Source organism: Apus apus, chromosome 2 (assembly GCF_020740795.1).
Source record: "Apus apus isolate bApuApu2 chromosome 2, bApuApu2.pri.cur, whole genome shotgun sequence".
Classification (NCBI taxonomy): domain Eukaryota; kingdom Metazoa; phylum Chordata; class Aves; order Apodiformes; family Apodidae; genus Apus; species Apus apus.
The window spans coordinates 49,154,000-49,169,314 of record NC_067283.1 but is presented as its reverse complement, the minus strand read 5'-3'; the positions used below and the strand labels follow the sequence as shown (position 1 = coordinate 49,169,314).

Sequence of the window (15,315 nt, the reverse complement as noted above, 5' to 3'; positions counted from 1 at the left end):
TTGAACTGAGGACATAATCCCCGGATTTATTTTTGAGAGTTTATAACTTCTGATGCAAAGGAACTTAACTTCAAATTTTTAGATAAACTGGACCTTCAACTTTAACAGATAAAAAGAATGTTTTCAAAGATGCTTATTTCTATGAAATCTATTTTTGTTATTTTTGTACATTGAAAATATACAACTGAAACACATAAATCTCTGTACCTTTGAAAGATGTAAGTAAACTCTCTCCCTGATTTTCATTTGCAATTTAGATAGAACTATGAATTGTATTTAAAGCAGCTCTTTCTTTCTCGGATTTAAATAAAATAAATCTCCAAAGAGGTCAGGATTTGCTTAGAGGAAAGTATGACCTGAACTCTTGAAAAAAAATCTTCCCTCTCAGCTTATTTCTCATAGTAAGGAAATAGCTGCGGAAGAGACATTATGTTGTGACTGGGGAAAGCAAATAAGTATGGTACTTGGCCCATGGATAATCTTCTCATGCAAGTGTGTGCATCTGTAGTTATCCTGCAAGTAAAACACTTTGGGAAGCAAGTCAGTAGCATGGGTCAGTGATAACACTGGGGAAACTGCTGCCTTCTCCATCACCTTTGGAAGGCACCTGTGGGGTGCTAAGGCCAGTACCACCCAGAAGGCTTTTATATGAACACGGGATGGACCTTCAAGTGGGAAAGGTATAGTAGTGACAAGGTAGTGAAATGCCTGTGCTGTTTTTTCTAGCTTCTGGTTATCTCAAAGGTATACAGGAAACATTTAAAAGGATTGTGACTTGTAAAACCTGAGTTGGCTTGAGATAGTTCTATCATCCTCTGTGAAGTGCAATTGCTTTCTTTCTCACAGATATTTAATATGGGAGCTGAGCAAGGACTTCAGGCCCTTATAATTATTTCATGGTCCAGATGACTGCTTTTCCCTGCAGAAAGGTTTGTACCCTCTGAGGTCCTGGATGTCATTATGAGCAACCCTTTGACAACACTGTCACTGAGCAATAGGCAATTAGTTAGGAAGGTTTGCAAGGCCTTTTTAATTATTGCCAAAATGTATATCTTCATGGAATAACCTCCCTGTAAGTACTAGGAACCAGTTTTTTCAGACTTGTGGCAGTCCCATGTGGGGTCTGTCACATCCTGCCTCCTGCTGTACATGGGTATGAGAGCGACAAAGTTCTCATTCCCTTTCATTTCCTTCGCTGAGCAACAGCAGCCTCACTTTTCCTAGCCGTGATGTTAAACTTTATTGTGTTTTACCTTTTCCTTTTTAGGAGGAACAAGTGCTTTTCAGCTGTCTTAGCTAATGCTAAGAACTTTTCTACCCCTCAACCTCTAAGTATCCCAGGGCCTTGATTCCTCCTGTTTGGCTCTAGAGTTACAATGCTTCTGGCAGTCTGTCCTCTCCATCCACAGGCCTTGGTCTTTCCCTCTGCTCTTTGGGAAAGAAGTGCATCACTAGCAAGTGTTATTGCATGGATTTAAGGCTATTTTAGTATCTGAGGATGCTCTCCTCCAAATTTTTAGATTAAGAGCAATCGGTTCTTAATCTCCTCACCATATTTACTCAGAGAATTTCAAGCCAGAAGCAAAGACAGGAGAGGTGTGTTGGAGCTCGAGAACCCTGGCCACCCAGTAGTCCTTGCACATTCCTACAGAAAGGAGAGAAGAAGCATCACAAGCAGAGCTTCCTCCATTGTCAAAGGGAGGTAACTTCTGAATCCTAATGATTCTTCTGCTTTTAGAGGTAGCCCTCTCTTATCCCTCTGAAGCCAAGACTGATTGCCTACAGTGGGACAATATTTGGAATAGAGGCATCTGGTCACTGATCTTGACTCCCTCTCTGTGTCTCTCTTCAATTAGCAACTGATCCTTGAAAGTATTCAAGTTTCAAGCTTGTGATGTTTTGTACTTATTTGAGTTTCAGTCATTCAAAACTGATTGGTAGTTGAGGACAAGATTTTATAAAGTAACTCCATCTTGCACAAAGATAAATCATTTCCTCCCTTTGTCTTTGCATTAAGAAAGGCTTCTCCCATTCTTCACTGCTCAGAACTGCTGGTGGTTGAAAGAAATGCAATTAAGTTAATCACTTTGTTTTAAATGTTCCCCTCTATCCCATTCTCTGGTTCGACAAACTATTTTTGTTACAGTGGAAAGATAAGTCCAACAGAACTCTGCTGAATGGTTCATTTGGAATCTATCACATATTTAATTTTCACAGAGTTAGCCTAAAGTATGTTAATTAGCTGCATGGCCCTTCTATGCTTTAGGGTAGAAATGTTCTTACAATTACAGTAATTGCTCAAGTCCTTGAGCTGAGAAAACAAAAAAACAGTGAAAGTTATTGAATGAATAGATGCAAACAATTTGATAGTACTTTAGATTATGATCATTTTAGTATGAGAGCATTTTGATTGGCTGTATATATTCTCCTCGCCATGTGTTGAGTGTAAGGGGTCTAAACAGACATACAGCCTGGCATTCATTTCATGCAGTTCTTGAAAACAGCATGTATAGTGGAAGCAAAGCAACTTCCCAAAAAAAGACAACAGAAATTACATTGTTATTTCAACTTCCCAATGCTGAACGTGGGTGAATTATTTAGTAATATGTACAATAGATGTAATTTTAAAGATATTATCCAATATAGTGAGCAAAAAAGCTTTCTGAGTTGCTTTGGGACACACTGTCAAATTATGGTTCCTCACATTTCAGCAAACAGCAAACCTAGGCAAGACCTAAATAAGTATGGAGCCTGTTTTATTGATTTAAATATCTTTCCTCGTAAAGGCCATTTTTATTTCCTATAAGGAAGTGGCCTTGTGTAAGGGTGCTGTGGTCACTATTTATCATTATCATAGAACTAGAAGAAGCTGAAGTGCTGGCCTGGATGTAGGTCGGAGGAGCTGGGATAATCACTGTTGTAATTTAAGAGGTCTGCAATCCTGCCTGAAAAGAGGAAGAACTGAGTGCTTTATACCTGAAAGAAACCCAAGGACTAGAGAGAATGTAACCACAAAGCAACCCAGTAGAGATACTTTTTTTTTCCTTTTTTCTTTTTTTTTGATTTGACAGTCTTTTATTAAACCATGGAGTTTCCAGATCTGACAATGCCAGTCTTACTTGTGATTAGAATATAAAAGGACAACTCTGCCCTGAGAAATGAATGGGTCTGCTGGAACTGCTACTCTTACCATGGGTGACGGAGTGGCCAGCACATAGGTTCATTCCTAGTTGCTACTGGCACCTCAGAAGGTTTTCCAAGGCGAGGAAGAGAACAGGTATACTTTAAATACTTGATTGAGCATCACTTTTAAATCCTTTCAAATTATTCTTGTCTGCACAATGCTTTGCTTCCTAAACCACTTCTATTTAGTTTAGTGTTGCAGAGCTGCTTTTTTCTCTGTTGTATTTGCCTATGCAAATGGTGGCCATGCTATGAATGAGGCACTCTGTGGATGAGAGAGTAATTTTTTGTAAATACAAGGCTTAGCACACTGCACAAATGGCTTCCTGTTTGGAGTTTTCTCAGCTTGTAGATTCTTTAACCACAGGTTTTCCAAAGCTTGGCCCTGGTTTTATTTCCAGAGACTTGAAGGAAGCAGCTTCTGTGATGGAATCTACTAGCTAAAATATTCAAATTTTAAACTCATTCTTGCTCCTCTAAGTGTCTTTGGAAATACCCATGAGAAATTAAACTGGAAAAATCTGTTAGTCTGCAGCACAGATATTTGTATTCAAATGTCTATTTAGTGATAGCAACTAAAACATCTGGTTTCACAACCAACCCAGTTTCCACTGCTGAGAACAGCATGAAATACTAAGTAAAGATAAATGTTAATTTTTTTAAAAAAAATTTGCTTATGGCTTTGGGTTCTAGAGAGTGTTATCTGTGATTCTGTGATATCTAATGTTTCAAGATCTCAATAAGTCAAAATACACTTTTTAAATTGTTTGGTTTTTTTGTACTTTTTGTACTTTTGTACTTTTTGGGATGTGTGTTTTGATGAAACTGGGCCTCTAGACATGAGAATCACCAAATTATAAACTAATTTCCTGACAAATGCAAACATTTTTAAATTTCAGAGTCCTAGTCCCTCTCTTCTAGTGCTCTCTCTGCTACTCCATACTTAATATGAGCACACACCTTTCTTCCAGAAAGATGGATAACTTCCTTCAGGTAAGACTCTTTTTTTTGTGGGATTTGGCCACAAACACGGCTGCAAAATCTCTGGGAGTTAAAGGTCAATGGGAATTTGGAAAAACAACCCAAAATCAAAAAATAACCCCAAAACCAACATTCCCACCCCATCTTGAAAGCACCACCTCTGTGTTTTGGGCATCCTCCTTGCTTCCTCTAACTCACTGAAACCAGCTATAAGAGCAACAAGCATCTCTACTTTCCTGTGTAGATGAATTGGTTTATGTGTTTTCCTTCTAATTTGTTTTTAGTTTAATAAACTTTAACCCTTGCTTAACTCTGTGTCAAGCAAACATTTGTTGCAGCGATCTCCTGCAGAGGCTTGTTGATTCTTCATGTTAGCAGCAGGAAAGCAGAATTTGTGCTCTGAGGCTTATCAAGAAGATCATGAGAAACAGGATAAAGTAGCATTGTGTGGGACTATCTTTAGAAACACAGACTTCTTAGAAACTCTGTGGAGCTAAAAAAAAAAGGAACTAAGGGAACTGATAGGGAGGATGGGTGGCAGAGTTCAGGAGTGGATTCAAGCAGAAAGTATTTTGGACCAGGAAAAGGTTATGCTGTCAGTGCCAGATCCTTGGCTCACATGTAGTTCTCTGCAGCTGTTCACAGGTACAATGGCACTTTAGATCCTTCATTATCAATTTTCTGAAATAAAGCAGCAACAATTTTTATTGCCTCTACATGTGTTGGAGGGCAACTAGGCCAAACAGTAGGGTGTAACTTTATAAATCTTCTAACTTACTACTAAAATGGTATGTATCCACTCAGGAGAATAATGAGAAGTTCCTGATCTTGTAATAATAAATCTCATCTTCTTGCCCCAAACTCAAGAAATAAAAGTTTTGTGTCAGAAGGCAAGACATAGTCTGCCTGTGATACACTCTGCCATATTCCTCCACAGAAATCCATACTATATTACTTCCACTTACACAAATCATAACGTCTGCTTTAAGACATATTAAATAGGCATTTTAGTACTGAGGCAACCCTATGTTATTATTTCTAATAAACATATAGCCTCTCCCATCCTGATAAACAAAGAATGAGAAGCATGTCAGCAAATCTGCAATCAAATTAGTAGAAGATTAGTCCAAGAATCTCAAATCTCCTGCTAACCTTGTTGATCATTTACTGACTGAATAAATTAAATTCTTCATGCTGCATAGGTGGGTGGGATTGGCAAATTAAAGGGATTATCCTGCAAGTTCATTAACCATGGAGTATGATTTGCTCACTTTCCAGTATCTGTGACTCATGTCTAACAGAGTGGGAGTGAGACAGCAAGAAATGTGATTGCATCTGCAATCCCAAAACCAACAGTGTGTTAAAACATAATACAGGTATTCCCTATCTTACTGTTGTTTACGACTCCAGCCTATATGTAACTCAGTTCTGATAAGAAGCTAGCAATACAGGGTTTAATATTAATAAATAATTGAAATTATCAGCAAGTATGACCCTAGGTTGGAGTTAGCTAAAATTGAAAACCTATCCAGTAACACAGGGTAGCACACCTTTATCATTGTTCCTAGAGAAAAAGAAGTTCTTGAGCTCCTATGTGAAGCCTTGGTTGTTATTATACTGACTAGTAAACACAAAATTTTCTTGCAAAGTGACACAGAAAGCAGAGGAAATCATGCAGAAATTAAATGAAAGCAAGAATTTAAAGAGAGTTATACTGCAGATCTAGCCCCTCCTTAAATGAACTCTGTTACACCCATGCAAAGGCATAGTCAGTGACGTTTCCACAGAGCTTCACCCCATCTCTGGATGCCCAATAGGCCTTGTTCCTCTTCTCTCAGCTATTGCTTCCTCTTCTGTTTCCTTTTCTCTTCTTAATAATTTAAACCTTGACCTTTCTCCTTTGTCTTCTGTTTCCCCCAGTGTTGAGTCAGACGTGCCCAGTTCTTTCTTTCCTTAAAATCTTTTTGTGACATTAGTCTTGACCTTGGATCTCTGATGTGAATATATGCATTTCTCTTTCACACCTAGATTACAGGGCTGTGTTGAATGATTTTTTAATTTAATTTAATTTTTTTTAATAGAAGAACAAAAAGACAAAAGGTTAACACACTGAACAGCTTCAGCATACAACCTTCAAGGAACATTTCAAGGACAAAGTGACTCAGAGGTGTGAAACATCAGTTGAGAAGTTCCGTTTCTGATCCCCAGCAGTTCTGGTGTCAGCCAGTGTCACACTTCCCAGGGTGACAAGGTGCCACTATCTATGCAACATCTGTGCAGATTTTTTGGCACTTTACAACCAAAGAACTCGGATTGGACTCAACAAGGTAAAAGAGTGCACAAAGCTCCTGATCTCATAACCTGCTTTGGCTGTCTGGAGTGCCAGCTGTCACATAGAAGCCATCACAAGAATGCAGTTTTTTCAGGTCTCTTCTGCATTATTACTTGGTGGTTCAAGCTTTCTGGATCCCTTCAGGTCCAGTGAACAGAATACAAGGCTGCAGGCATTCCCTTGCTTTACCCAGAGGCTGTGGATGTAGTTTAATGATCACTCTATCCCACTGAAACCATCGATGTCTGACGCCCAGGCTGTTCCCTGCCTTCCTGTGCATTTCTTCAGACCCAGCTGATCATTTTGCCATCCAAAGAGCATTGTGATCATGTCAGGCAGCACCCTGTCCTTAGGTAGGATTAAGTGATGCTGGAACCACACCTGGTGAGCACCATTCTTCATGTAGCTGTTTTCCTTCAGAGAAATTGCACGTTTCTCTTGCCCCAGGCCCATGAGTATATGTGACATGCAAAATGGGCATCACTCCCATTCGGAATCCTGGTCTGGATGAGATGGTAACTGCTCCCTCAAAGATTTCAGAGTTTATCCTGAGAATGTCTCACAGACAGTCTCCTAGTTTTTGCTCACCCTCAGAACCCTTTCAGTTTCTCTTACACCTTTGTTTTTTTGATGCTGTGCATTTACTTCTAATAATTCTCTTTCCCATCTTGTTCTTCCTAATGACTGTACTTAATAATAGGAGAAAAGTGTCTTGGAGGGAGCCATCCTTACATCCACAGCAGAAGATGACCACATGATGGCAGGAGCAATGCTAGTTCAGCCCTGCTGGAATACTGTGTCCATGTCGTTGCTCACAAAACTCTGTGTGTTGTCCTTTTGTGGTTTAAGTACCGATGTCTCCAACTGCTACCTAAAACTCTAATTGAAAGGAAACCGGGCTAACATTTTTCTGTGTCATTTCTAGTCAAGAAACTGCTTTTTAATGTCTCTAGAAGAGCCCTGACTCAATGCTTTCCTCTTTTCAGTGAGCTACCGTATACTAATTATATGTTTTGAGGTCAACATTCATGCATGCAGGTCGTGCATAATCTTCAAGTACCATTGGCTTCTGCACATCTGTTTTTAGCAGCAGAAACACTTAAGTCTCTTTTCATACATGTCTGAAGCTTACTTTACTTAAAATATTCAAACAGTGAGTAATCTCAGAATTCTTTAAGAACTGTTAGCATGTTAGAGTGAAATATTTTGTTAACAATGCTAAACACTTTGTTATTCTGGCACTTTTGGCGTAATTAATAAATATAAAACAAATTCAGGGGAGAAGCTTATTTATAATTAAAAATCCTCTGCCCAGCTGCATATTTCTTCACTTTATTGGTGGCATTTCTTACTGTCTTAGTAGCGAGCCCAAATAATGTAGATGTACATCTTAGTGACTTATAGCCCATCTGAGCTTCAAGACTGACCAAATTGTGGGCAGAAGTAGTCCTAAGTCTGTCCTGCGTGCCTGAGAACAACAGTGGTCTCTGACAGCTTATCAGCTTTTCTCTCTGCATGAGCAGAACAGTATTAGATGTTGAATGTATGCGATTGCAATCTCAGTGAAGCAAGAAAAAAGGCTTGTGTCTTCCTGTATGTGGTCTGACAAAACCCTCAACTGTTCTCAGTTGAACAGTAGCACCAAAGGCTCTTTTTTACATGCTAGTTGTGTATGTTTTGTGTTACAGACATGTGAAATGGCAAAGAAGGGTGAAGTTGCAAAAATAAAAGATTATAAGGTAAAATTTAAGTTTTATTTCTATAAATAGAAAAAACCACCATAATATATTTCTGAGTAATATAGAATGAATGTTGGCATCTAGGCTGTAATTATTCTGTTTACAACAACAAAAAGATTGTGCCTTCTTAAGGCCAGTTTGCACTTTTCTTATAGCAAAATTTCTGAGAAAGCAAATTTTTTGTGCTGATCTCAGGAATATTAGGCAAGTATACGATTTTAACCATTTAAATGCTCCTAAGATCATGCTTTTTTAAAGGGAGTGAACAGAAATGTTTATATCAGTCTTGGAAACAACACCCCAATGACCTTCTAAAGATGCTTTGCTTGGTGCTTCATAAACCAGAAGTTGATCTGAAAATGTTTTAGAATTGCTGTCTATAATTTTGCAGAGTGTGACAGAATTAAGAATTGCTGACTGGGACAAGTTTACTCATTTCAGACTTCAAAGGAATCAGAGAGAGAAGACACTGCTTATTTAAGAGACCATTTCTCAGCCCTTTGCTCTTTTGAAGCTTTTTGTAAGGTAAGAGCAGATTTCATTAGCATAATATTCATGTATCCTGCATGTTATCCCCATATACTTGTACAGAAATCTGTATGCAAGCCCAAAAAACTGAGCAGTCCACATTTTGCCTTAAGTCTAAATAAGAATGCAGTTGTATGTGGCTATGTTCAACAAGCTGCCAATAGGACTTTGCCATTCGGGGCATTATTCTTCAATTATTTTTAGCTTTTCTTCACTTTTCATAGCAGAGTAGCTCAGGTGAAATTCTGTGGCAAAAAGAAAGAAAGTGGCAAAAAGAAACAGAATTTTCATCTGCCAATCTTTATTTTCAATGTGCTCTATGCATCTAGAAACTGAACTTGTTGCTGCTTTAGGTGTGCTCTGCACACATCCAGCAAGATGTTAAAAAGATGGGTGCAGGTGTCTCCATAAAGTATAAGTACAACCTTTTCACATTTCAGTATTTTTCCCACCTTCCGTTTTAGCTTTATTACGTGATTGGAGATTAAACTGATATAATTTACAAACAGGCAATGTTTTGACTATTTCAAATGGCTGAATCTAGAGGCAAATAACTGAAAAAAAAATCCTAGAATACAGTTTAGTAAATTAAAAACTCATTCATAATTTTAGAAAACATTAACACTGAGAGGCATGGGTTATTACTGTCAACAGTTTCAAGGTTATATACTACATGGGATAACACGATTTCAAACACAATTCAGTAAAAAGTCCTTCATGAATCTGTGACATTTCATAGTTAACAATAAAGGAAGCAACAGAGAAAATGCGTCTATTTTAAAAATTCCCATTTTTCACTTTCAGTAACCAGCAACAGAGGAGCTTAGGAGGATGCCTAACAGCAGCACAGCCCAGCTGAACCATTCCTCCAGCGAGAGGCTGCCGAACATCTCAGAGGAGGTCAGCATCATTCTCATAACCCTGTACATCATCAACCTGGCTGGTGGTACCCTCGGGGTCATCAGGATGTCCCATGAGTTGTTTCAAAGGAGCCAGCAGTCTGTGATGACCCCTATCATCATCAGCCTCCTGGTCCTGCACACTTTTATGCTACTCAGCATCCCCTTCCGCCTCAGCTACTACATTTTAGGGGAATGGAAATTTGGGAGGTTTGCCTGCAAGCTAACAAGTGCCATCATCTACCTCCACATGTACTCCACCTTCACTTTTTACGTGGCTATCATCTTAATACGCCTCTTCCGACTGGAATTTCGGAAGTGCTACACTGTAGCCTGGGTGACTGCTGTCTGGCTGGTGGGAATGCCCGTGATCACACCTGTCCTTCTCTCGTACTATGGCACCTCTAAGACATACCACTCCTCCAAATGTTTCCAGTTCCACACGGAGATACAAGAGATGCACATGGTGATCTTAAACTACTGCTTCATTGGGATTTTGGTGGCAGTTTGTTCTTTGCTCACTGTAATCCAGCTGTCTGTGATCTATCGACTGGCTGTGAAGTACTGGCCTGATCTCAACTCCCATGTGGAATTCAGGGCTCAAGCAAAGAGCTTCTTCTTCATCTTGGTAAACTTAGTGTGCTTTATGCCTCATCACGTATTCAGAGTATATTACATCCAAAACTACCACCTGGATAAAGACCATAAACTACTCCCATACAATGAAATTTTTTTAGCTTTAACAACAATGTGCTGCTTGGACATGTTGTGTTTCATAGCAGGGATAGCCCACTGAACTGTGAACACCCAGGAAATCCAGCTGCAGTGTGTCAATACTTGATTTTGGCAGAAATAAAACTTTGCTGAGCTGGGAAGACTACAGAGTTTTCAGCTTGACTGTAAAGGTCTGTAGCACTGTTTGGCTTTTGCAGACCAATAAAAGCCATCCTTCAGAAGCTACTGTTTTTTTGTCTTCTCTGTTGAAGGCAGACACATCACACTTACTCTAGTCTTTGACCTAAGAGTCATGCCCTGAGGCTTCATTAAGATTTTTCTCAGCTCTCCCTCTCTCACAATTACAGCGTGAACACCCATTCCTTTCTACATTTTCCTCAAAGTGTCTCAGTAACAACAACTCACCGTGACCAATAAGTTGCCCACTCTGAAGGTCTAACATCTTCTTCTGGCAACTGAAATACTGAAGGGAAGAAAGGTAAGAAGTAAATTCCTTTACAGGATTTTTGTGCTAGTGATTTAAGATAGCAAGGACATAAACTCATTCAAATAAAAGGTATTCAAGGCATGAAACAGGTATGAATGAAATATTGTGGTAGCATATTTCATCAGAATCCTTATTTTGTTCACTTATACTGAATATATATTAAATTAATTTATGTGAGAACACTCATTATTCTTACAACTTCACCTTTCTTACTTCATTCCAAAACCACGAACAGCTCATTGAGTTGTAATACTTTAGAGTGAGTAACAGAAGAACAGGCCACAGATTTCAAAACTTCTACCTTATGTCACTCTCCCATCAGGACTGGATCTGCAGCTGTTATCCCTTAGGTCCATTTTAGCCATGGAAATACAAGTTACTGTGGCCCTATAACTGAATCTGGAATTCAGATTCTAGTCCTTTACTGAAGGATCAGCTGCTTTCTCAGAGGGGGAAATATTTTATTATCCTTCAGAAAACCTTAGATGTCTGGTCACTTTTAGTTGCTTGTTGATTTATTATCAGATGCCATATTTTTTCAATTTGCACACTAGAATAAATGAACTGAGCTGTGTTTAATCAGTTCAACATATGCTCATGTATGTATATACAAACTTGTGCTGGAGTATATATTTTCTCCATTAGATGGATTATATACTTAGACCACATCCGTTCCTGGAATCTCTGTTTTATCTTCACTATGTAAAAGTTTTTTTTCATGATCGCATTTTGCCTGTTCTGCTGAGTGCAGAAGGTCTCTAACCCTTCTGCCAAAGGCCCCACTGCCATTTGCTGCATCCCAACATCTTGAGGCCAGATTTCTCCCAGGAGACACACAAGGGTACACTTCCTCCTTCATAGCTCCATAAATTGCCATAATTTTTAGTCTGGCAATCTCTGCGATAGAAATTTCATGGCTCCTGGATTCAAAAAGTTCAGAACTTGAATTGGGAGGGTTAAAAAGTGACACCTATGAAGTAATGCTAACAATTTTTCAGATTTATGGTGTTTATTTGAATGAAAATGCTTAAACCTAATTTGTCAATACTGAATAAAGGTTTTTTCCTTTACATTTCCATAGAAAAACTTGAAATATAAAAACTCACAACGGTTCCAGGATCTTTTCTGCCTGATTTAAAAAGTGGGAGGTATCCAGGGGACCAGCGGCAAATCCTGAAGTCTGCTGAAAATCCTACCCTTCGGCTTCCTCAACTGTTACCAGGTCCACTCCTGTTCATACAATACAGTCTCCTCAGCCTGTGATTTTCAAAGACTTTCAGGTAGAGCTACAGTACAATTTAACAGAGATTAAATGCAAAGTGACAGATTCTGAAATGGGTGAATAGCTCTCAAAACCAGCAGCTTTCCAAAGCCTTCTCCAGGCAGCATGCAGCATATGTAGCTGATAAGAGGGCCAGGGTTCCTCAGAGTGAAAAAGCTTAGATAAAGCCCCAGTACTTCGGAAGAGTTTTGAGGAAAACAAGGGAGAAGCAGGGTCTGCAGAGAAGTTTTTTGCACCTCTTTCACCAGAAGGAGTTTGGGTAAGCTGGATCTACCAAAGCTTTTAGGAGAACTCAGCAAAACTGTAGGTGAGGCAAGAAGTACCTTGTTTTTTTCTTCTGATTACTGGACTCCTGTGACTAAATAAAATATCTGTTACTTGAAAAAGTGTTCTGTGTGGCCTGTTCTCACTGACCAGTGTCTCCAGATGATTTACCTGGTATAGAACAGAGTCATCTGTTGTTGCTTTTGAGTCTGCTGATAATCTAGCAGTCCAGCATAATGGTTTCTAGTTTGGGAGAATAAAAAGGGAAATTACGTTAATGTCCTCAGCTATGGTAACAAATCATGCCTTGGTGGTGTTTCCCTTGGCTTTTTTTCCAACATTTTTAACCTGTGCCTGGTTGTGTACCTTGCTGAAATAACCCTGACTTGACCTGACTACTGGCCCTGCTCTGCTTGCCTTGCTTGGGTACAATGGGATTGCATACTGTGCTGGGATGGACTTTGCTCACAGCAGCCCATATGCTGCTGTGTTCTGGACTTGTAGCTAAAACACATGGTGCTTTGACTACTGCATTATGCTTGCCCAGCATCAAGGCTTTTTCTCTTTCCCACTCTGCCCCACAGTGAGTAGGCAAGGGATGGGGATGACATTGGAAGGGGAGACAGGCAAGACAACTCATCTGAACTGGCCACAGGGCTATTCAACATCATAGGACATTGTGCTCAGCAATGCAGACTGAGGCAGCAGAAGAAGGAGGAGGGATTGATTTATTTGGTGGTGGTTGCTCACAGATTGCCTAGGCATTGGTGTCCTTGTAGGAGATGATCAGTGATTAGTTTGTTGCTTGTTTTTGTTTTTTCTCTTTTGATCATTTTTTAAACTCTCTGTGTCTTAACTAATTAATTTTACTTTTGCTCTTTGTGTTCTCTGCCCCATCTTGCTGGGGGTAGAGGGGCTTGGGAGAGCTGTTGAGTGGGTGCTTAGCTGCTGGCTGGGGTCAGTCCACGGCAACCACTTTGTCAGTGAGACCACTGCCCCCCATATTGCCAGAAAATTGGATGTAGCTGAAAATCGCATCTGTGGTGCTTCTTCCTTGCAGCCACAGCCAAGCAGCCTTTATTATTAACCATTGCAATGAAGGAAAATATGGAAAGTGGAATGCAGCTTATGCTTCATCTTCTTCTCACAGTTAATAAAAACTGTGACCATTCAGGTAGAACTTCATTCTAGTGCTTACTACACCATCCAGATTGCACCTCATCCCCATTCCTTCTTTCACCCAGCAGTCACTTTCTTTAACATTACCCATGAACCACACTCCTCTCTGCCTCTTGGCCTTCACCACAAATCTACCTTTACTGCATTTTAGTCTAAGTTCCTTTTTCTTTTTTTATGTTTGCTCATTTTTTCTATTCCTTCTCTCACTGGCTAGAGCACACTCATGTCAGGTCAAACTGCTCACTGGTCCCAGTATGGTCCTCTTAATTCAGAGGATAATGGATTGAGAATAGATTCCAGTGTTGTTACAGCTGAGAGTCACATTAAAGTGATAGAGTTAAGCTGTATTCAATACTCAGTCTCCCTCTGAGATCTGGAAGCACTCTGAAAACTTGTTTTAGTAAAAAGTTATCACTCTTCAGAAGGAGAATCTGTGAAGTAAATCCTGAAAGGGCAGTAATATTGAGCTCAGACTGTAGCATACTATTCTCACTATGAATTATGTAAGGAGACATTTTTGGAAAACAGTTTAAAACGGTTGGGTTGAACGCCGTTTGCATGATCCAAGTAATTCTGGAGATAATTATACACATTAGTAATTGTTTTCACGTTAACTGAATATGTAAGATTGTAAACCATTTAGTCATCACATTCATTTTTAATGCCATCAAATGAACACTGGGAAAATCCCCAGACATTCTGAAGAAAAGAATATAAAAAGGCTAAATGCATCTTCTGTTGTTGTTCGCTGCAAGAAGCTCTGCACAAAAAGAGCAGGCAAACAAAACTAAACCAAAATCTCATTTCTACACCTGACTTCCTAAATTGGTTTGATAACAGAAAGCTACAAGCAGAGTAAGGAGATTCTTGCCATCAAAAACTGGTGTGCTCAGCGCTGTCACAGCTATGATGTTGCTATAGGTGGCCTCTTTCTGCCTAAATCAGGCATATCCTTTCAAACAGTGCTTAGGGTGTTGTGAGCCCATTCACAGACAAACTGCACAAGTGGGGCATATATTTTTTAAAATTCATTTCTGCTAGTATCCAGAACAGCAATGTTTACATGGAAAAGAGCCTCCATTTCCTTCTGATGTATCTGTTCCTTTTGCCTGCACATAGGGAAAGGTCATATTGATGATGCTGTCAGATGTGCATGCCCCTCACTGTAAGCAAGCAGAAGGAACAGATGCATTAGGAGGAAACAAAGGCACACACAATCCCCCTCCATTTTTTTTCTTTTCCACTCACTCACTGGCATCCTAAGCTCTGACAGATTTTGGCAGGAAAAAAGAAAGGATGATCATGTAATGCTACAGGATTCAAATGGCTCAAACTGCCCAGTGCATGCACAGCAGAAAGGTCATTACAATTTACAATCTCCCTTCTCCTTTCTGCAACAGCTGAAGATAATTTCCTTTGCAGTTTCAGAAGTATAAACTAAAGAAAGTGATCTGTAAGAGGTTGTGGGGAGAGTGGTGTGGGGATAGCATGCTTGCAGACTCTGTGTGGGCTACAGACAAACCAACTTTATCAGTCTCCATCACTAATGCAATTTTCCATTTCATGTATTCTGCCCAGAACTGAGGGTTAAAGCTGTAATCTGTCTGTATTTTCACTGCTTGAGCTGGAATCCCTTGTCCTGGCTATCCAGATATCCCGAGTTTCGAGGTGGCTCCTTCCTACAAAGGGTCAGTCCCCAAGAGCAG

At 39.6% G+C, this 15,315-nt stretch overlaps 1 protein-coding gene across 2 annotated transcripts; it reads left to right on the top strand.

Moving 5' to 3' along the window:
* Positions 1–1,529: 1,529 nt before the first annotated feature.
* On the top strand, positions 1,530–10,519 carry LOC127381083 (probable G-protein coupled receptor 141). 2 transcript variants are annotated; one of them, XM_051610885.1, is made up of 7 exons: positions 1,530–1,702; positions 3,072–3,277; positions 4,083–4,176; positions 6,246–6,491; positions 8,185–8,235; positions 8,677–8,760; positions 9,568–10,519. In XM_051610885.1, exon 7 carries the CDS (start codon positions 9,595–9,597, stop codon positions 10,456–10,458), a length of 864 nt encoding a protein of 287 aa, XP_051466845.1. In that variant the 5' UTR covers positions 1,530–1,702; positions 3,072–3,277; positions 4,083–4,176; positions 6,246–6,491; positions 8,185–8,235; positions 8,677–8,760; positions 9,568–9,594; the 3' UTR covers positions 10,459–10,519. The 2 variants fall into 2 exon arrangements, with proteins under 2 accessions (XP_051466845.1, XP_051466847.1); XM_051610887.1 differs by having other exon boundaries at positions 8,627–8,760.
* Positions 10,520–15,315: the final 4,796 nt, after the last annotated feature.

What these genes read in the sequence shown, in the direction of transcription:
- LOC127381083 (XM_051610885.1), top strand. Translation starts at nt 9,595, where the DNA reads ATGCCTAACAGCAGCACAGCCCAGCTGAACCATTCCTCCAGCGAGAGG.